Source organism: Sciurus carolinensis, chromosome 1 (assembly GCF_902686445.1).
Source record: "Sciurus carolinensis chromosome 1, mSciCar1.2, whole genome shotgun sequence".
In the NCBI taxonomy this organism is placed as follows: Eukaryota; Metazoa; Chordata; class Mammalia; order Rodentia; family Sciuridae; genus Sciurus; species Sciurus carolinensis.
The window spans coordinates 171,550,737-171,575,020 of record NC_062213.1 but is presented as its reverse complement, the minus strand read 5'-3'; the positions used below and the strand labels follow the sequence as shown (position 1 = coordinate 171,575,020).

Genomic DNA, 24,284 nt, shown 5'->3' with positions numbered 1-24,284 from the left:
TTTTTATTAGTGCATTATAGCAACACATAATATTGGTGCTCCCTTTGACATAACTGTACAACATGTATTGGATACACTTCAGTTGTCTGCACTGCCTTCCCCTCTTCTCTCCTTTCTTTTCTCCCTCATTCCCTTTCCTCTCTTCTACTAGTCTTCTATTTATTTTGTAAAATTAATGCATTATACATATATATCAAAACTGATTCAGAAAATAGTTAGTACTTACTCGTAGACCAGAAATCCTCCTCATGGTAACCTGGCGGTTTGAATCATGGTGTCCAGAAATTTGGTTTGGACCCGGGAACATGAAATCTCGTGTATTTTCATCATATGTAGACAGTGTTTCACCCACTACAAGAAAGATATCCTATGATTCAAATTATAACAAAATATTCTATTTAGAAACCAAATCATCAAGTATAATATATATATATATTGCCTGATGTCTTATTAGATACCTGCTCCAGGACCATAGTTATCTTCTATGAAAGAAAAATTAAAGACATATTAAATATTTTTACCTGTTTTCAATTTCAGAAATATACTAGATATTAGTATTTCTTTGCACCTCCCACATTTGAAGAAAATGGGGATATTCACGTAAACTCGGTGAGTACCTACTTGTTCCTAGAAAAAAAATCTATTTGAAAATAAAAAGTTGGTATGACACTTACACATCTAAAATGTAATTACTATCTCTACAATTTTTGTCTTCCATCTTTTCCCTTTCTGTGTATATGTTTAAAAATAATTGAGATATTTGATAGAATTTGTGAATACCCGAATTAGGTATATATGTAACATTTAAACTCTTCAGGTTACTACCATTAAATAATATACAGTTCTGATTTTCACATAAAATAAGAATTTGATTATACAGATTTCTTCTCAGAATCAGAAATAAAACTAGCATCTATATTTTAATGGTCTACTTCTTCAGGAATCTATGTTTACCATATAACTAAGGATATATTCCCCTTTATTCTCAATAATAATCAATAAACAAAAATAGGGTTAATTGACTATCAAAAAAAATATTTTAGAAAAATCTCAAAAACATAATCAATTAATATGATTGACACAAAATATCCTAGAATCTTATCAGGTTTCATTCCATTTCTAATTATTGATATTTATCCAAGTTCAGAACAATGTGATCAAGTACCATTTATGTCTATCTTTCTCTATATATTATTTTGGCCCACTGACATTTTATACATAGTGAACCAATTAAGAAAAAATGAGATTTTTAAAAAACACTTCATTGAAATGATTTCCCATATCAAGTACTTTACCAAATAAGTCATACAGTACCTGGTGGAACTAGCTGTATCAACTCGAACACTGCTGTATCATCTGAGAGTTTAAAGAAAAATTTCCTTCAGTAAACAAATCAATAATAAACAAAAACAAATTATCTTAATCTAAAACCCAAAGTAATCACTGCATAGACAGCAGGTATGTTTGCATCTTAGTAGACTATACAATTTTTATAAATATAAATTGTCTATTACTTAATTGGAGTGGTAAGTATATTTAGGTACATTACAAACTCCTTATGCTTTTAATGTATCAGAAATATCTTATAATAATATTGTAAAAATAAAAATAAATAAATTATGCCCTTTTTACCTTCTGAGGACCCATGCAAATGGTATCTCCTCCTTCCTTTCTGACATTTTCAAACAATGAGAATCTCAGTCCTTCAATGTTCTACCCATACATTTAATTATAAAGAAATGTATCACAAGGTAATAAATATTCCCTTTATGTCATAACTTGGGGCTATAATAAGAAAAAAAAATAGACATGATCTTCCTTCTTAAGAACCTTGAATTCACCGGGCCTGGTGGTGTACTCCTGTAATCCCAGCAGTTGGAGAGGTTGAGGCAGGAGATCTCGAGTTCAAAGCCAGTCTCAGAAAAAGCAAGGCACTAAGCAACTCAGTGACACCCTGTCTCTAAATAAAATACAAAATAGAGCTAGGGATGTGGCTCAATGGTTGACTACCTCCGAGTTCAATCCCTGGTACCTCCCCACAAAAAAGGATCTTGAATTCCACTGAGAAAACAAGCATTAAATAAAATGGCAACACAAATGAATATACAATTATAAATTATAAGTAAAACAAAGGCATTGTAGATAGTGCTATTAGAGAATATAACAGGACCTATTCTAGTCAGGAAGGCAATGAAAGCCTCTCTGAGAAAGTGCACCTGATGTAAAGCATGAGTAAATTATATACTGGGAAATAAGTAATATACTAGTACTAGGGAAGTAATTTTTTCCAAGCAGAGGAAATGGCACAAAGATCCTAAATATAATATTGCAAGGCAATCTGGGAGATTAGGTAGCTCAAAAACAAACCTCCTTCTAAAATCAAGTGGAAAAAGTAGAAAGTTTAAAGAAAAAAAAAAAATGCTTCAAGGCATAGGAGACCAAACAAGACACAGAAAAAAACTACAAGTCTGAAACTCTGTGTAGGAAGGAAATCCAGACAGATGAGCCTGCCATTTGAGGTTATTTTCCCTATTGGTATCTGACAAGCAGTTAAGAGGATGGAAACTGAGAACAACTTCTGATAAGCTCATGAGGATGATGAATAAACACTGGAGTTTCATGGCCTTGGGAAGAGAAGGGGGGAAAAAAGAACTAGAAATAAAGAACACTGTTAAACTGGCTGAACTATGTTTGGATCACTGAAAACATAAACCCTAAGAACAAAGAATAAATAGCCAAATAGGAATTAAGGCCCCATTTTGAAATACAAATCCTGTCTGAATTAAGATAATCCAGAATTGTGAACATCCCCTACCAATCTGCTAAAATAATCATAAATCCTATCTGAAGGAGAATATCTTCACACAAGACTTTAATTATTTTTGAAATTTTTATAATGTCTAGGATTTAAGGAAAACTTGATATATAGGAAAACAGATAATTGGGATCCAAAAATAAAAAGAGAGAAATAACAGGATATAAAAAGACATCAAAAGATTCAGAAAACCAAGTTAGCAGACAGGGACTTAAAATATGCCTAATAGGACCTTCCAATTAGTAATTTGGCATGTATCAAGCTTAGAAGTCTTTGCCCTTGTCATAGGCAAATGATTGATAATCATTGCTTCAAACTATGTGAAATCCTGGACAGAGAAAACATGCTTTGGGGAACTCTGTGGTGGGAGGGTGCCCAGGGAATATCCATTTGCACAGTGATTTCTGTTGATAGGGGAAGTTCTGTTGTCATGGAACTTATTAGTTCAAAAACCTTGACTTCAAATCCCAGCTGTCCTGAGATAGAGGAGGTGGGTGTAACCTGCTAAGCCCCAACCAAGTTGTTTTTCCCATCTTCTTCCTGTTTTCCTCAGGAAGTTCTTCACAATGAATCCCATTGGTGTTCCCACCAATTTAAATAAAGCGTGAGGGCTCCATTTTGTTGTTGGATCCAGCCTCCATCAGAGGTGGTCCCCATTAGATCCTGCTGTTTCACTTATTTCCATGTCTTGTCTTTACTTCTTAAATTTCTCATACCTATAATATTTCTAATCTGACTCACTGCCCTAGTTCAGGGAAACTAAGTTAATGATACGTGGAGTCATGACACACCCTAACGAGTAAAAAGCTGAAATTCACAACTCTTCTTAGATCCATCAGAAAAGTGAGGTGACAGGAAAAACAACTTTCCCAAAAATCAGAGACAGGTTTATATAGAGAATCAAAACTTAACACAGCATAAACCCACAAGCAAAAATCTTCTGTGGGACTCAGGGGAGAAAAACCTAAATTATAACTGACAAATTGCTGCAGGCTTGGTGTGGACAAGCCTGAGAGATCTTGGAAAGACCTTCATGGGGAAGAGGGTCATATTTTGTGAGTTTTACCTTCAGTACTCTACTGGGTCCTCACTAGTAGGAAAATCCCCTTATACCTCCAAGGCAAAAGGAAGCATTATTAAGTATACCAGAGCATTCTGTTCAGGAAAAAAAAAAATATTGAACTACAGTTCAGCCTTCTGGGGTCATATCAAATCAAACTTATATAGGGGAAAGGAAATATCCATGGGGGATGGAAACTACCCACCTATATCCCCCACCTAGCCTTCTTAGTCTTATACATGGGATCAGGAAAGTAACCAAGAGTAACAATAATAATCAGGCTGTATTAAACGTCTACTATGCACCACTTATATTATGCGTGCTATTTCACTTTATTCAAACAAGACCCAAATGCAGAATCCTGTGCTTAGAGAAGGAAAGCCATTTGCACAGCTAGCATTCAACTGGTTATGGAGTCTTCAGAGGATAGGACTTTGGACTACTATCTCTTTGAGTGATGATATTATGTTTGGACAGTCCTATAATTTTATCATGCATTGTTGAAATAATATAAGTGGCCCCATTAAAAGATACACATTGAATTTTTAAAACTCCACATGGTAGTCATAAGCCATATATGTAAACTGTAAGGGCACAGGAAAACAGAAAATAAGAACATAGACAAAGGTATAACATGTAAAAATTAAAAGACAGCCAGCTTGACTGTGCTATAAAAGAAGTAGTCTTAAACCAAAGGCATTGCTAGTATAAGATATCTATCTCATCACTTCATAAATTCCTGGCAAGAGCAGCCAAGAGAAAAAAGCAAACAAACAAAAATTACAAATATCAGGAATGGAGAGACGCAAAGATGTTTAAAACTACTAGGAGGATATTATGAATAATTCCATGCTATTGAATTATTGGACATACCTTATTTGCATCTCAATTCCAATAAAAAAATAGTATGCAATCATAGCACAATTAGGAAAATGTGACCTAATGAGATATTTGTTATTAAAAAATTGCTCATATTTTAGTTGTTACCAAGTCCTGTGTTTTAGATATCCATATCTATAGATGAAAGGATATGACAGTTAAGAGTTACTTAAAAATAAGGATATATGAATAAGATCAAATTCCTACACAAAGAAAGAAAACATTAATCCAGACAACTTTACTGGTAAATTATAATTTTTTAAAAAAATACCAATTATATACTCTTCCAAGAAACAGTAAAAGAAGGAACATTTTCCAATTTGTTTTATGATAGCCCAGCAAAACCTTAATACTAAAACCTGACAAAAAACTCAAGAAAATAAAATAACATTCTATACGTAAAAATCCTAACTCAAGTATTATCAAATCTATCAATATATAAATGGGATTCAATATTTTAAAATAAAGCAATATGAGTTACCACATTAACAGAATAAAGTAGAAAATAATGGTTCATAAAATTTAGCCATCATTCCTTAAAAAGGAAAAATAGCAAACTAAACACAGAAGGAAAATTTCTTAATCTGATAAAAACTTTCAACCAAAACCCTAAAGTAAATAAAACACCAAGTGGTGAAAGTTGAAACTTTCCTTCTGAGGTCAAGAATAAGACATTTACTTCACACATTGCTATTACAACTATCATTGACTTCAACATTTTACTGGAGTTCTAAGCAATGTAATAAAGCAATAAAAATTAATCAAAGATACTATAATAAGATATATATATATATTTCTTATTACTTAAGAAGGCATGTGGTAAAAATGAAAGAATCTTAAGCCACAATTTTTTAAATTAGTGCACATAGTATGTTTGCAGGAAACAAGATCAATATGCTGAAGTCAAGCGAATATATTTTCTGTACCAGCAATAGTTAGAAATGGCATTATAATCTAAATTAAATGAGATTACAATCTGGTTAAAGTATAAGGTATCTAGGAAAGTACTGGAAAATATTAAGATTGTTACACCGAAAATCACAAACATTATCAAGTGTGATTAAAGAAGAGATAAATATTAATAGAGGAATACATATGCTTATAAGATATCAACCAATCACAAGGTATGGAGATATATATATATATATATAATCAATTCAAGAAAAATTATAAAATAGGAAAATGAAAAATGAATGGATATTTGTTGAAATCAAGAAACTTCATTTTAGGTGTGATGTAGTATTGTTCCTATAGGTTAGATATCCTTATTAAAAATAAAGGAATAAGATATTTGAGATTTACTTCAAAATTATCTGAAAAGGGGAGATGAAATAAGGAGATATAATTAGAAAAAAAATTAGCCATGAATTGATAATTACTGAACTACGTGGTGGATACATGTTCATTATTCTCTTTTGTATACTTCTAAACTATTTTCCAATAAAAGTTTTTCCCTGCTTTTAAGAGAGAAAGCTGTGTTTGCGTGCATGTGAGTGCACACACCCATGCTTTATAAATATCACCAAGAGTGGTACATTGTGCAAGACAAAACTAAAATGAGATACCACCTCACACCCATTAAGATGTCTCAAAAAAGCTCTCTGTAAAAATTAAAAAAGATTTTAATTTAAAAAAAACTAAATTAAAAAAAAAAAAAAAAAAACAGAAAATAACAGGAAATTGAAACCCTTGTGCAATTGATGGGAATGTAAAATGGTATAGCTATTACAGAAAACAGTATGATAGTTCCTCAAAAAAAAAATTAATTCCCATATGATCCAGCAATTCTACATCTCAATATATGTGCAAAACAACTGAAAGTAGGACCTCAAATAATATTTGCATGCTATTATAGTCTGGATCTGGAATATACCCCAAATGCTCATGTGTTAAAGGCTTAATCCCAGCTGATGGTGTTAATGGGAAGTGGTGTGAGCTGTAGAAGTGGGGCCTAATTGGAGGAAGTAGGTCACTAAGGTTGTGACTTTAAAGTATTTATTTTGTCCCCATCCCCCTCCTCTCTCTACTTGGAGCCACCATGAGGTAAACAGCTTTGATTCACCATGACCTTCCGCCATGCCCTTCCACCTTACCACAGGTGAAGAAATAATTGACCATGGACTGAAATCTCTGAAACCATGAGCCAAAATAAATGTCTTTCCTCCTTTGTTTCGCTCAGGTATTTTGTCATGGCAATGAAAAGATGACTAACACCCATGTTGATAGCACCATTATTTACAATAGCTAAAAGATAGAAGCAACCCCAGTACTCATGGACAGATAGGCAAAATGTGGTATGAACATACAATGGAATATTATGCATCCTTAAAGACAATCAAACTCTAATATATGCTACAACAGGAACCTTAAGAACACTTTGCAATGAGAAATAAGTGAGTCACAAAAGAACAAATACTTGGTATGACTCCACAGATGATAAGAACAGTTAAATCATAGAGCTAGGAAGTAGAATGGTGGTTGCTAAGGAGTTTGGGGTAGGGAAAATTAAGGGGTTACTGCTTAATGGGTATGGAGTTACATACAATTTTACAAGATGAAGAGAATTATGGGAATGCATGATGATGATGTTTGGACATTATAAATATATTTAATACCACTGAACTGTACACTTACAATGATTAAGATAGCAAATTTATGTTGTTTATACTTTACTGCAGTAAAAAACTACTTCAGGGGCAAGACCTTAAATTATTAAAGAAAAAAATCTTTATAGAAAACTAATGCTGCTGTAAACCAAATACTAAGTTAACATGAATTACATCTACTGGAGCATATAGTATAACTAAACTCATTTTACAGCTGTTCTTTATCTTCTAACTGAATACAATTTTCCTCCTTCCTCTGCGAAAATTCATATTAACATACACTTGTAGTGTGAGTTACAAATTAAATGTACTATAATACCCCAGAAATTCTAGTCACATATAGTAAATCAAAAAGATACAGAAACTACCTTAAGAGAAATTGCCAGAGTACTGTTAGCCTTACTAGCAAAAACAATTGCTATAATAATTTCCTCTAAATGCCTATTTACATGCTCTGACTGTAAAGATAAATTAGATGGAATGTATTTGTTATTGTGGATTTAAAACATGAATTTGGAGTCCTACAAGCTCTCCTGAGGACTGAGTCAGAGATACTCTCATCCATAGACTTTTAAGAATTTATTCTCAGCCTTCAAATCCTCACCTGAATGTATTTTAAATATCCCAGACACCAGGTAATTACTAATTCCTACAAGCTCAGAAGCAGGGCCTCTAATGAAAATGCTGTTTTTCCCTATAGGCAAGAGAACTCAATAGTGACACCTAGAAATCTACTGCCATATAAAGAATGATGAAATCTTCTCTTCATCAAAATGTGGAAGGGAAGGAAACCCAAACAGCTACTCTATTATAAATTCGCAAATACAAAATATGTTTCTAATCAAAGGATTGTAACATTATAAATAGGTATCTCTCAATAGGATAGTTCTAAAAGTCACAAAATAGTAATTAGAGGCAGTTACATAATGAGTTTATATTTTATTTAATGCCTTAGATATCAAATGCCCCATATGTTCCAGGTTCTGCTATACTAGGGATATAACAGTGAATGAGAGAGAAAAGTTTCTGTCCTTATAAAAACTATCACTCTAATTAAGACACAAAATAAAAAATAAATAATATATCAGTTCTAGGAAGAAAAACAGTTAATTTCATTCATTCATATTTTTGCCCTGAGCAGTATCCTTTTTACAGGTCCTATTTTAGCAGAAATTTAAACAGCATATCTGTGGTAGCCAATCACTATAATAAAACACCTGAGGTATTTAACTAATACAAAGAGAAGATTTATTTTGGCTCATAGGTCTGGAGTTCCAGTTCAAGATTGTGAGGGTAGCACATCATGGCAGGAGTCAATAATGAAAAACACTGCTCACCTCATGAGCCAGAAGAAAACCAGAGGGAGGAGGTCCCACTATCCCCAAAGAGGAAACATCCCTAATAACCTAAGGACTTCTGTCCACAATGCCCTACCTCTTAAAGATACTCTCACCTCCCAACAGCACCACCCGGGGGACCAACCCCTTAACACACATACCTTGGGGGGACATTAAATATCCAAACTATGGCAATACCCTAAACACAAAAAGCATCCTGGTATGGAAGTTATAATGCTAAAAATAATGAGACAGAGATTGAGATATTGACCAAAGGGGGTGCTATTGTATATGTTATAAGAGAGGCTTTTCTAATTATGATAACTTTAAGTAGTAACTGGAAATAAGTGAGGCAGCAAGTTCTGGAGACAGAACTTTTTAAGAAGGCTATGAAAGGATGGATAGAAGTCTATAAAGTAGAAAATATTTCCATTCTTCCTTGAGTACAAATGGTTCCCAGTATATAGTTTAGGCATAACTGATATAATTCTAGCAGACTACAGGACTGGAAAATATTTTTCAAGAGAATATCTTGCACATGAATGAATGTAAAATTGCCCTATTATGGCTTTAATTATCACTTGTATTCAATATTTTATATAAATATATATACATATGTGTATATACATATATATATAACTTATTTTTCTCAAAATCCTGAAGTGACTCCAAAATGTGGTGTTTCCTTAGAGGTGCAGATAGGATGTGAAACGGCATCGGTAAGTTCTACAATATACCAATAGAAATAACAATAATCATAATATAAAATTACCAACAATAATAAACATAGGACATTTTAAGTGATATTGTATCCAAAGACTATTGTAATCATTTTATCTAAGGTCATTCACGGATCTGACCATTTATGAGACTGTCCATGTAAGAGAATACTAAGATCATTCTGAGTATTTCAATCATGTTCAATTTACTTTTAGATAACATATTATTAATTACTGAACTTTGGATTTTCGACTGACAGAAAAGCACACATTAATTTTGTATTTTAAACAATGGGAAATGATACAAGCAGTTCTCAATTCCAATAAGAGAATAGGTAAGTAGAAATTTTGGAAGAGCAGAATCAGTAACTTCCCTTGTCTGAAATACTTCTATTTGCTTCCATTGGCATAAAGTCAAATTGTTTACTTCTTTGGGTTCAATTTTACATTTTATTTCAGTTGGCTGATTCTATCATTTCTGTTACACTCTGTTCACATTTAAAGGTTCAACAGTTTGGAGGCTCACTGCAGGTTCATCCATGAGCTGCCTCGTCAGCACCCATTCCTTTCCTTTCCTGTTTCATTAGAGATCTATACAGTTCTTAGAACTGCAGAACCTGTGCAGGCTAAACTGTCAGCATACTGCATCCCCCTTCCTACCCTGACTAGAATAAATCTCAAGATCTGATGAAAAGTATGAAACACTCTAGAGACTCTGATAGGAAATATTAGAAATCTGAAACAACACAATTTTGCTACCATGAATTCTGTCAACATAAATGTAGTTAAGATTCAGTGGATAAACTGTGGTATGTATACACAATGGTATATTATTCAGCCATAAAGAATAATAAAATTAAGGCATTTGCAGGTAAATGGATGGAGTTGGAGAATATCATGCTAAGTGAAATAAGCCAATCCCAAAAAGTCAAAGGCCAAATGTATTATCTGATAAGTGGATGATAATACATAATGGGGGGGTGGTTAGGGAAAAATGGAGGAACTTTGGAATGTGTAGCGGGAAATGGGGGGAGAAGGTGGGGGACAGAAAGATAGTGGACTGAGACAGACATCATTAACCTATGCACATGTATGATTACATGAATGGTGAGAATTTACATCATGTACAACCATAAAAGTGAAAAGTTGTGCCCCATTTGTGTACAATGAATGAATCAAAATGCAGTCTGTAAAAATAAACATCAATAAATGAATAAAAAAATTTTTTAAAAGATTCAAGAAGATATAACAATTATAAATATATATGAAATCAGAACAAATTCAACATAAATATATCAGTCTGGTCCAATTAAAAGAGATAAGTCACACAGACAAACTTTAATATAAAGACTCTTAACTACAACAAGGTATTCAAGTAATGAGGGATAATATAGAAAGATGTAGCCAGTAGAGAAAAAGCCATTATCCCTACAGTTCAAACAAAACACCTAAGGAAAAGCTCCCCAACCTCTTCTCCTGTTTTGGGGGAGAAAGGACCTTGGGGGAGGAGGGACCATCTTGGTTCATTGAAAGAAATGTCATTATAGTGCCATGTCAGTGGCACTTATTAGAAATCTACCTTCTGAAACTTGTCAAAAATCCTCCCTCTTGGTTATCCAGGAAGCTATTTGAAGGGAGGTGTCTCATCAGAAGTATTTCACTACAGAACCACTCCAAAGGTGGTCAGCTGAGGGAAGCTATGGTTGGCTAGAAGATACCTGGGCTTCAGAAGTCTGATACTGAGAAAAGTCAAGTGAACACACCAGTACCTGGTGTATTTCCCCCAGCAATATTTCTCAATGGTCCTCTAATGTACAAAGCTTCAGTGCCAACTGAAGAGAAAAGAAATATCTGAAGGGCCCAAATTCATTTCTATAGAACAGACAAGACTGAATTTGGTACTGAGGGGCAATAAGTTAATATCCATCACGTTATATGATTCAAAATCTAATATAAATGAAAAGAGAAGCAAATAATTATCATTAAGTATTTAAATATCCTTCTCTTAGTAATTGATAAAATAACAAAACACTTCCAAAATAAGATCAGAATACAGAGAACTATTATCAACCCACTTGACCTAATTATTTGAAATAGTACTACATGGCATAATGATATTGTGGTTAACAAAAAACTACAAATAAGACAGTGATCCTCATAAGATTTTAATGCAGTTGAAAAATCCCTATCCCCTAGTACTTTGCTACTGTAGATTTTTTATATTTAGATATATTCAGATACACAATATTGACTATTGTGCTACAGTTGCCTACTGTTCAGAACTATAGCATGCTATGTAAGTTTGTAGCCTAGAAGAAAATGCCACAGACTATATATAGCCTCAGTGTGTAGTAGGCATAATATCAGAGTTTGTGTAAGTACTCTCTGTGATGTTCACAGGACAATGAATTCACCTAACAACACATTTCTGAGAATGGATCCCTGTCATTAAGCAATGCATGACTTTAGACAGATATAGAATATTTCAATCAACATCAGCAAAGCATTTTGTTTTAAATACACTTGTATAACATTTTCAAAGAGAGATCTTAAGATAGGCCATAAATAAGTCTCCAATGAGGTAGTAGGAGGAGAAGATGGCAGAACAGAGAGATTACTTCCCCAGATACGCCCTCATAAGAAACCAAGAAAAACAGACAGGCAGCTTCTCTGCAAGGTGGGTGAATGGACAAAAATGAGGGGGGACTTTGCTGGAAATTAATACAAAACAGATCGGGGACTCAGGAGATCAAATATAATAGGGAAGGAATCTCCAGTGGCATAGCCATTGAAGCTGAAGCAGCAGCCAGAGGCACAAGCCAGAAATGTCCCTCAGTGAACACAATAAAGTGATAAGGGAATCAAAAAATCCCGAATCACAGGGAAAACTGAGGCATGTCTGGGTACGAAGAGTTTAGAGATTAAAGACACTGCCCGGTTCACTGCACAATATCCTTGTATAGGAAAGAAATTGCATTACTCCCAGTGGCATATGGAGGACAAAGGGAGGAACCATTTTACAGCCCCAGTAGGGACGCCATGACAGCTGAGGGAGCTGATTTCTGGAAGACCTGAGTCTGGTCCAATAAACAAGCCTGGTAAATCCACACATGACAGCGAGTGGGCCTAAGTGATCAGGAGAAAAGCAAGCTTGGAGAGAGGTTTATAAAGGGGACATCTGATTATGGAAACCCATCTGGCTTTCCTCCCTGTTCCAATCTGGCTGCTTGATGGACCTGTTGGGAGAAAAGCTCCTGGCCAGGAATTTGAAAGGGCAGGGGCAGAAGAGTTAAGTTTGGAGAATGAACCTGAGACCAGGAATGGTGGGTTCTGTAGGTGACATAGTGAACTAAGAATTGGCTCCTACACCACCAATGAGAGGAACCCAAAGGAGATCCTTGGGTTACAGCCTTCCAGCATAGATTGGCAATTGCAGGGCCCTGGAAGTACACCAATTTAAAATCTCCAGGCCAAATGGCATTCAGTAAAGAGACTGGAGCCTGCCTAAGCCTAAATCCCACTTCCACCTCCAGAATTAACCCTCTCACCCTAGGAACTCCATCTTGAGAGTGGAGCAAACATCATACTCCACACTAGGGAGAAGAATGGAAGCTGAAAATCTTTCAATCTCCAAGAGAAACCATTTCCCAACTTTTCATCAACATTTCTTCCTTTTTTTAAATTTTTTCTTTCTTTTTTTTCCCCCTTACATTTCTACCATTATTGAAACCAATTATTTTTCATGGATCGGTTTATTGAGGACTAGGAAATCTGATAAGTATATTTTGATTCTGTTTCTACTCTCTTATTTTTACTATTTTTCTTTCCTTTTTTTTTCTTTTTTCTTTTTTTAATTTTTAATTTTTACTTCTCCCACTTATACATTTCCCTTGATTCTCTTTCTTTTACTCCTGCTGACAGCCAACCTCTATTGCTCTCTCTTCTCTTCCTTTAATTTTTTACCTTTAACTTCTATCCTCCTTACTCATAACCATCACAATCTACACCACTTCTGTTCTCCTCTTGTCCACCACTCAAAATTGTAAACATCCAGCAAACTTACTGTTTTTATTTTAGGCAATAACTGTACATATCATTTCTGTTTATTGTGATAAAACTGTAAGTGTATTAGCAGAAGCTATTTGGTTTAAGGCTGTATATGTTTGCATTGGTTGCTATTATCATTTGTCTCCCCCTTCATGACAAGGTACTAGAAACCTGTAGGGCCATAATAAGTCTACAGAGTAGAAACTGCTGACTCAGATACATATTGCTAGCTGGGTAGACACACAAACAACATAAAACAACAAGGGAAGAAATCACCCCAAAAAAAGCAAGATGCTCCAATAATAGAATCCACTGACACTACATTAGAAGAAATGTCAGAGAAAAAGTTTAGAATGTACATAGTTAAACTGATCCATGAGGTAAAGGATGACTTAAAGAGTGACATCAGAGAGAAAATACAGGAAGGGTAAGATCATTTTAATAAAGATATAGAGATTCTGAAAATAAATCAAGCAGAAATCCTTGAAATAAAGGAATCAATAAATCAACTTAAAATTCAATGACCAACAGACTATACCACTTGGAAGACAGAGTTTCAGGCAATGAAGACAAACATATAATCTTGAAAATAAAGTTGACCATGGAGAAAGGATATTAAGAGACCATGAACAGAACTTCCAAAAAAAATGGGATAACACAAAAAGACCAAATTTAACATTTATTGGGATAGATGAAGGCACTGAGATACAAACCAAAGGAAAGCACAATCTTTTCAATGAAATAATATCAAAAAATTCCCACCTAAGGAGAATATCTTTGCCACTCATACTTCAGATAGAGTGCTAATTTCCAGAATATATAAAGAACTCAAAAAACTCTACACCAAGAATACAAATAATCCAATCAACAAATGGGCTAAGGAAATGAACAGACACTTCACAGAAAAAGATCTACAAGCAATCAACAGATAAATGAAAAAATGTTCAACATCTCTAGTAATAAGAGAAATGCAAATCAAAACTACCCTAAGATTCCATCTCACCCCAATTAGAATGGCGATTATCAAGAATACAAGCAACAATAGATGTTGGCAAGGATGTGGGGAAAAAGGTACACTCATACATTGCTGGTGGGGTCACAAATTAGTGCAGCCACTCTGGAAAGCAGTATGGAGATTCCTCAGAAAGTTTGGAATGGAACCACCATTTGACCCAGCTATCCCACTCCTTGGCCTATACCCAAAGGACTTAAAATCAGCATACTACAGAGATACAGCCACATCAATGTTCATTGCTGCTCAATTCACCATAGCCAGATTGTGGAACCAACCTAGATGTCCTTCAATTGATGAATGGATAAAGAAACTGTGGCATATATATACAATGGAATATTACTCAGCCATAAAGAATGATAAAATTATGGCATTTGCAGGCAAATGGATGAAATTGGAGAATATCATGCTAAGTGAGATAAGCCAATCTCAAAAAACTAAAGGATGAATGATCTTGCTGATAAGTGGATGAGGACATATAATGGAGGGTGGGAGGGGTTAGCATTAGGGTTAGCATTAGGTTTAGGGTTAGGGTTAATGAGGGTGGTAAGAAAAGAGGAAGGAAGGACTGTATAGAGGGGAAAGAGGGGTGGGAGGAGTGGGAGGGGTGGGGGAAGGGAAAAAATAACAGAATGAATCAAACAACATTACCCTATGTAAATTTATGATTACACAATGGTATGCCTTGACTCCATGTACAAACAGAGAAACAACATGTATCCCATTTGCTTACAATAAAAAAAATTTTTAAACATAAAAAAAAAATTCCCACCTAAAGAATGAAATGGAAAATAAAATATAAAAGGCAGACAGCACCCCAAATATACAAAATTAAAACAGACCCAAGGCACATTATTATGAAAATGCCTAACATACAGAATAAGGATAGAATTTTAAAGATTGTCAGAGAAAAAGGTCAGACAGGTTACATTTAGAGGGAAACAAATACGGATCTCAGTTGATTTCTCAACGCAGATGCTCAAAGCCAGGTGGTCTTGGAATAATATATACCAAGCTCTAAAGAAAATGGATGCCAACCAAGAATGCTATACCCAGCAAAATTAAGCTTCAGATTTGATGATGAAACAAAAATCTTCTTAAAAAAAAAGTTAAAAGAATTCAGAACTAGAAAGTCTTCACACAGAACGTTCTCACCAAAATAAATAAAAATGAAAACCAGCAGAGGGAAGAACTGCACTGAAGGACTAGTCAATCAAAGGAGAAACTAATTAAAATGAAAAACCATAAATAAGCCAAAATGACTGGAAATACAAATGATACTTCCATAATAATTTTGAATGTAAATGGTCTAAACTTATCAATCAAAAAACATGGACTGGCAGTTTGGATTAAAAAACAACACCCATCAATATGCTGTGTCCAAGAAACTCACTTCACAAGCAAAAACATCCGCAGACTGAAGGTGAGAGAATGGGGAAAACCATAACATTCACATGGATCTCATAAACACGGAGGGGTTTCTATGCTCATATCTAAAAATGTGAAGTTGAAGTCACAAGAGACTGACAATATCAAGTCTGAGGGATGAACAGAGAAACTGAAGCCTTCATACACTGCTGGTGGGAATGTGTTTAAGTCAGCTTTTTCAATGCTATGACTGAAAGAACTGACAAGAAAAATGTAGAGGAATAAAAGTTTATTGGGTGCTCATAGTTTCAGAGGTGTCAGTACATACATGGCCAACTCCATTATTGTTCTGGGCCTGAGATGAGGCACAACATCATGGCAGAAGGGTTTGGCAGAGCAAATCAGAAGACATGGCACCAGGAAGCATAGAGAACTTTCTCATCAGGAACAAACTACACATACCCCAAAGGCACATCCCCAGTGACCTATTTCCTCCAGCCACACCCTACCTGCCTACAGTTAACCCCTCCTTAATCCCTATCAGTGGATTAATGTACTGATTAGGTTTAGGTTCTCATAATGCAATCATTATGAACTTTCTTGCATCATCTCATACATGAACTTTTGGTGGATATCTCATATCTAAAACATAACAGAATGTAAAATGGTGCAATAACTTTTAAAAATGTTAATAGTTTCTAAAAAACCTAAACATAACATACAACCCAGTATATTTCCACATATATACACAAACATTATTAATAGCAGTCAAAAACTGGAAATAGTCCAAATGTCCATTGAAAGATTAGTGGAGGAAAAAGGGTCCCATACCATAGAATACTGTTTAGCTGTAGAAAGAAATGAACTACTTAGATGTGGAGCAATATGTATGATACTCAAAAACATTATTCTAAATTAAAGAAGCCATATTACATGAACTCTTTATATGAAATTTGTAGGAAAGGCAAATCTACAGACAGAAAACAGATCAGAGGTAGCTGGATTTGGGACACAGGCATAGGAATTGAATGTAAATAGGTATCAGGAAATGGTTTTGGGGGACAGAAATGTTCTAAATTGGGTAGTAATGATGGCTCACAATTGTATTTTTTTTTAGAAATAATTAAACTATAGTTACAATGGATAAACTTTATTATATATATATATATATATATATATATATATATATATATATAAAATATAACTCACTGAAGTGTTAAGTAAAGGGAAAGAGGGAACAAAGCACTTATCCTGACTTTTCAGGAGGAATTGAACTTCAAAAGAATCAAATTGCTGATAAGGAAAAAATTTTAATATAAAAAAATCCTAGCTAATAAATTCAAAAGAATGAAAATATTATAGAAATAACAATTGTATAACCCCTAATGAAAAGATGGATCTCAATGGATGCTAAAGCTATCAGATTAAAGGCTGATGAAAAATTTATAATGGAGGAATCAGACTGATGCTGCCTGTAGCCAAATGACCAATCTTAGCATCCCTAAAAACAATCAGAAATGTTATGCCACTTGACATGATGCAATAATTACAAAGGACCACCCATAAAATAGTCTTGCTAAATAATTAAATAAATTAAGTCTAAATATAATCAAACCTCTAGGTCCAATTAATAAGGGGATAAATAATCTACACAAAACTTAATAAAAGACCTAGTTTTCTAACAAATTAATAACACTAAAACAAAGTATAGGCCACTGCCAGAGGGGGAAAAAAATAAAAAGAAAAGAGATAAAGATCAATATATAAATTGTGCACCATACCTTGACTAGATCCTGATTTCAAGAAACTAGCTGGGGGGTAGGGAGATAGCTCAGTCGGTAGAGTGCTTGCCTTGCAAGCACAAGGCCCTGGGTTCGATCCCCAGCACCCCAAAAAAAAAAAAAAAAAAGAAAGAAACTAGCTGTAAAAAGATGGTTTGGAGACAACTGGTGAAATATGAATAATAACTAAGTATTTGATTTTATTGAAGAATTGTCAATTTTATTAGGTATGATACCAGCAGGTTGTTATACTTTTTTTTTTCACTTTTTATAATGAAATGATATAATGTACACAAATTCTTGTAGCTATCCCAACAATTCTTTAAAGTGAACAGAATAAAAAAGTAATGAGATTAGCAAAAGATTAGTTTCAAAAATCATTGAAACTAGATGATAAGTACATTGAGCTTCATCATTCCATACTATCTACTTTTAGTGCATTTTTAACTTTTCATACTAGGAAAGATTAAGAGATGAAGAAAGATTGCAAAACAGGAAGTGAGGAATTTAAAATACAGGCTCACAAGAGAGGTTGAGGACAAACACTGATGTGGAAGTTATCGAGGAAAGATAATACTTGAAACCAAGTTTTTAGAGCACATAATGTAAGGAGAGAGCAGAAATAAAGTAAAAAGAGACCAATGAAGTGAAGTAGTGGGATACCAATATTTAAATATTTGGCAGAGAAAGATGAATTTGAGAATGATATCAAAAGGTGGAATATCAGAAAGAGAAGATGGTGGATTAGAAGGGTGCACTTCTCAGCAGTTTCTCAGCTCAAGATTTTAAAAGCAGGAAGACTGCTCCTCAGCAAGGTAGGTAACTAAAGGGAATTCACTAAAATTCAATACTGAATAGTAAAAGAAACCATACAGACATAGAAAGTTAGACACTTTGACCATAGTATAAGAAATAGTATGAGCCAGCTTGTCTGGTGGTGGCAGCAGTGGTCATGGGTGCTGAGGGAAAATAGAGTACAGACAGACAAAGAGGAAACTATGATGAAAAAAACTGCCTTGGGGAAACCTGTGGAATAGAGTGAGGCTGATATTAATAAATGTAGAAATGGTAGAGGAAGTTGTTGAGTGAAAAGCACCCAAAATTGCTGGGTGCACAGGAAGACAGTTCAGTGGGAACCAGGGTGGCTAGTGGTGGGAACCACTGATAAGCAATCATGCAGCAGCAAGCAGAGGCAGGAGATTGGGAAGTCATAAAGGAAGCTGCCTGGATGATCCAACAGTTGCCTATTGTGGGGTCCAGAGTATGACTGGAGCAGTATGACTGAAACAGGTGCGAAGAAAATTGTGCCTAGGGTGATCCAGGTTCCTTTGTTGCTGACGTCCCATTAGAGCTATTTGAAAGACAACAATAATTGGTCAGACAGGAGCATCTGCAGTCCAGGTCTAACCCTGGGTAATTCATATCCACAGCAGTGAATCTGAGATCCGTGGAGGTTTAGACTCTGAACTATAAAAGTAGAATTTATAGGAGGCCTCTGAGATCCAGGCATCCAGCAGAGATTAGCATCTCCCCAGCAACAGGAGTGTGGATTAAATCTCAAATGCCCATCAACAGAGTTTCAAAGTTCAGCCAAGACTAACTCCCAACTACAGAATTTCCATGTAGAACTCTGCACCAGTTCCGAGATTGGAGTACACCACTTGCCAGCACTCCCCAGTCCACCCCACCCTGCACTGGGAGATGGGAAACTGAGATCTGTTGCGGCTTTGGCTCCTAGCTGTAACAGTTGGCAGCTTGATGAGGAACACACCAAAATATTGGACTTAACAACCCCCAGCCCTTGACCCATGGGATACAGAGCCTAAAAATAATACAAAGAATGAAAATTCATCCTTACCAACAGTTTTGTCCACTTCAACAGAAATAAGTCTTAAATTTCTCATTAAAGTTTTGATTTTCCTAGTCACTCCCCATTTTTTATTTTTTAATTTAATTTTTTTAGTTTTTTATTTCAGTTTATTTTATCTTTTATTTTTTATTTTTTTCATTCTGCATGATTGAGCATGTTAGTGTGACTGGGTGAGTGTGTTATCCCAGCATGGACAGGTTTGAAAAAAAATATTTTTTTCATATAATTTTATTTTAATTTTAATTGATTCTTCACCATGAATTATTTAGCTGTGGTTTGACTGGGTGGGAGTAAAATTACACATGGGTTTGAATTGTTTTGATCTTATATTTGTTGGTTTGTTTGTACCTTGGATTTTCTTCTTTTTATTGCCACTTCTTCACTCCCTTCCCCCACTAATCACCAAATTGCCCTGTTTTCTTTTCCTTTTTATTACATTTCATTATTTTTTTTTTACTCCTCCTTCTTTCTAGCTAAAATCTCTGCCTATCTCCTGCTATTCTGCTATTCACTTTGTAAATATCTCACTTTCTCTTGCCTCCCGACCCTATATTCTCTTTACTTAGGAAACTGTAATTACACTATCTGAATAGTTTATGTAATACACACCCTATTCGTATTGTTGTAATTATTAGGATAACATAATAGATGCCTGCTGTCAAGTGTCTGATCAAGTTCACGGCTATTTATTGTTGGTACTGATGTAAAATGCTAACTGCACCATTCCTATATAGGTAGTAATTAGTGACACACATGTCAAAATAAATACCAGAGACTTATTATTTTAAGATTGTATATCTGTCATTAACATTATTACTATTTTGGTTTCCCCCTTCTTTAAGAAGGGCTGGAAAGTGGGATACTTCGAGTTCAACAGAGTAGAGACTCCTGCTGAGTAATACACACAACTCAACCAAGTACCAGCAAACTTCACTCCACACAGGATCTAGCACTGCTTGAGCTTCAAGAATGCTTTAACATATTCAAAAGGGAAGAAAAAAACCCAAAACCAATAGCCAGACCCCAAAGAGGAACAACAAGAGAAGAACTTCAGGCCCCACTTCATACTATCATTCTGGATAGTATGATCTTGTCACATTAAAATGAGAGAGAAGTTTGGGGTGGGCAGATAACTACATTCAAAAGGACACCTGTATATAAAAGGGAGAGGAAGCCAAGTCAATTGATGCACAAGATCACATGAAGAAACAGGCAAAGGAATCTCCCCCCAAAATTCAAAATCTCCCAACAGAACCCACAGATATGGAAGGGGATAAAATTCCAGATAAAGACTATAAAAATATTAAACAAACTAAAAGAAAATGTAAGGAATGGATTAAGAGAACAAATATAGGAGGCTCAAACAATAAAGATAAAAGATATTGAAAATAAACCAATCAAAACCTAATGGAAATAAAAGAAACAATGAATCAAATAAAAAATTCACTGTAAAACATCACCCACTAATTATATTGCACAGAAAATAGAACTTCAAGTCCTAAAGACAGGATATGTAATCTTGAATACGCAGTATGCAATAAATGAAAAAAAAAAAAAAAGACCATGATTAAATATACAAGATCTCTGGGACAACATCAAGAGGTCAAAACTGTGAGTCACTGGAATAGAAAAAAAAAAACATGGAGTTACAGGATAAAGGCATTAAGAACATCTTCAATGAGATAGCAGCAGAAAACATTCCCCACTTTAGAAAAGAGATAGACATTCACATACAAGGGGCATACATGACCCCAAATAGAGAAGATCAAAGAAGAATCTCTCCAAGACACATCACAATCAAAATGCCTAACATGGAAAATAAGGAAAGAATACTGAAAGTTGAAAAAAGAAAAATGCCAGATCCCATTTAAAGGCAAGCCAGTAAGGCTTACTTCTGACTTCTCAAATCTGACCCTAAACAAATAAAATTATTCCATGAAGAGGATAAACTAAAAAAATTAATGACAATTAAGTCACCACTATAAAGAATACTTAAAGATGTACTGCATACAAAGAAACCCAAAAACAAACTCCAAAGCTGCCAAATACATGAAGATAAACAGAAAAGGAATCAACTCAATGAAAATCAAGACAGAATTCAATATAGCAAACAAACCACTCCTATTCAATATAGTTCTTGAAACTCTAGCCAAAGTAATCAGGCAAGAGAAAGAAATTAAAGGGACATAAATAGGCAAAGGAGAAGTCAAATTATCTACTTGCTAATGACATGATCCTATTCTAGAAGATCCAAAACCTCTACCACAAGACTTCTAGAGCTAATAAATAATTCAGCAAAGCAGCCGGATACAAGCTCAGCATTCACAAATCAATAGCTTTCCTGTACTCTAACAATGATTCAGATGAGGGGAAAAACAAATCAGGAAAACTATTACATCGTAATAACCTCAGAAAAAACCTTGGGAATTAATCAAATTAAGGAGGTGAAAGATCTCTATAATGAAAATTATAACACTGAAGAAAGAAATTGAAGAAGACCTTAGAAGATGGAACCTCTCATGTTCTCATTTTTTTTTCCCCAAGTTATCTAGTATCCCAACTAATGAGCATAATGTCCAGGAAAAATTAAAATTTCACTCACTGGCCCTAGACTATTACCTAACGAGTGTGACACAGTGGAAAATACAAAACCAAGTGCTATAAATGGCTATAAAATGAATAAAACACTGGCACATGCCAAAAAGAGTTCTCTGAAGAATAGTTGCTGAACTAAAATTTCCATGAAAACAGACAATAGGTTGACCTGTTTTCTCCACAGATACTCAGATTCTAGCATGGTGCCAGATTCCATATTTCTGCACTGTTGGAGTTCAATGGGGCAGGAAGGGAAGAAAGTATGAAGTAGATAGCTGATGATGGGGATGCCCAATATGGTTGGCCTTTTGAGTCACAGTTACATGTTTAACCAATCTGGTTATTCCAGAGTTCCATCTAAATATAAGGATAATAACAGTATTTCCTTTCATATAGAGTTTGAGTAACTTTTCCCAAAGTATACACTTCTACAGTGCTACTTTCACAAATAGATCTTTTGTAGTTGATTCCTAGTACTATGAAAGATGTACTGTTATCCTCAGCCTTAAAAAAAAATCTCATGCTAATAATTTATTTATATAATGAATATAATACAAAATTAAAAGGCATATGTATTTTAAGTTACCATTACTCTTATCCTCTATTATTTACTCCCTTAATTTGTAATTCACTGAGATTACAGACAGATTTGTTTGCAGGGCAGAGACTCAACTAATATAAATTTCTATCCTTAGGTCACAAACACTCCATACCATCTTGTCCAATAGAAGGTTTAAATAATTCTTTTCTTTGTTTTTCATAGGCAAAAACAGGAAGAGGAATAATTCTTAGATTCACTACATTAAACTTTTTTTTTTTATCAGCAGGGATAACATGAAATTCTAAAAAGTATTAAAAAAAAATCAGCTCAAGATTTTTGAAATTGTTATATCTTTTCAAATTTTTACTTAACCCAGGATTAAAAAAACATAAGAATGTTACTTTCTAAAATGTCTAAGAATAAAGAATTTAAAAGTCAAGAACTTACACTCAAGCTGTGCAACCACATCTCCAGGGTCTACTGCTTCAGGGAACACCTAGAGTGGGAGGGACATAAGGGGAAGCAGGATGGGGACGAAGAAGTGAAAGGAAGTTATACATAAGAACGTTTTTGATTTTTCCCTCCCATTCTCAAAACATTCCTTTCTCAAGAAATGTTTGACATTCATGGTAACTGTCCATTCCTCTCTGCTTTCCATGTCTATTATGATTTTATAAATCAACGAATTTTATAGATGGCTCTGACTCTGTCTCCAACAGCATCTATTAGTACTCTTCCCCTTATGTTACCATGATCAGATCCGCCTTCTTGGTGCTCCTCCACCTCAGCAAGTGTATACCCAATAGGAAAGGAAGCCTTTAAATTTATGATTCCATTACCTAGCATGCTTTCCCCCTGGACCTTCAAATAACTGACCTGATGTCATAACTCAGGCTCAAGTTAAATGTTATTGTTTTCTTTGACCACCCTTTAAAATATATAACCCCTCTAATCCCCTCACCTTGTATTCATTCTCTTATTAAGCTCCAAAGGGGAGGACTTTGCCTTGTTTACCAAGGGTCTCCAGTGGCTTAAACAGTTTATGGAAAAGAGCAGATACCAGGTAATGGAGAGAGGGAAGTAGGGAAGATGAAAGGAAGACAGACCAATGGGAGCCAGAAATAGTGGCACATGCCTATATTCCCAGCTATTCAAAAGGTTGAGGCAGCTGGATTGCAAGTTCAAAGCCTACCTGGTTAACCTAGAAAAATCCTGTCTCAAAACAGAAAAAGGGCTAGAAATGTAACTCAGTAGTAGAGTACCCCTAGACTCAATACCTAGCACTACCAAAATAAAAGAAAAAAGAAAAAAGAAAGAATTGCAATTGGTAATAATGAATCAAAAGCATTATTTAAGTCACAGCTGTCATTCTAAATCAAATCAAAGCACATAGTCAGCAATAATAATTTGTTGTGGACTTTTATTCAAAAATTGGAACCACTTCTTTTTCATACTTGATCTGATATTTGAACTCACCTTTTCAAACACCATTCTGGCATTGAAGACCAGTGGGAAAGTGGCTGGGACACATTGTGTCTTTTTGTATTGGCCAAACACACAGATGCTAAGATAGATGTCCTCCTTGTCTTTCAGCACCACTCCTGGACAAGTTACCTGAAAGAAATTAGATAAATGGATATGTAAATTATAAATT

General features: G+C 34.7%; 1 protein-coding gene across 2 annotated transcripts in view; it reads right to left on the bottom strand.

Annotated features, from left to right (window-relative positions):
- Positions 1 to 24,284, bottom strand: part of Spata6 (spermatogenesis associated 6) — a 132,501-nt gene that overhangs the window by 88,341 nt on the left and 19,876 nt on the right. For both annotated transcript variants that reach the window (XM_047519826.1, XM_047519833.1), the window contains exons 2-5: positions 24,107 to 24,244; positions 23,078 to 23,126; positions 1,315 to 1,356; positions 227 to 351 (exon numbers count right to left, since the gene is read on the bottom strand). In XM_047519826.1, coding sequence (XP_047375782.1) covers positions 227 to 351; positions 1,315 to 1,356; positions 23,078 to 23,126; positions 24,107 to 24,244 — 354 coding nt within the window. The remainder of the gene's footprint in view (positions 1 to 226; positions 352 to 1,314; positions 1,357 to 23,077; positions 23,127 to 24,106; positions 24,245 to 24,284) is intronic.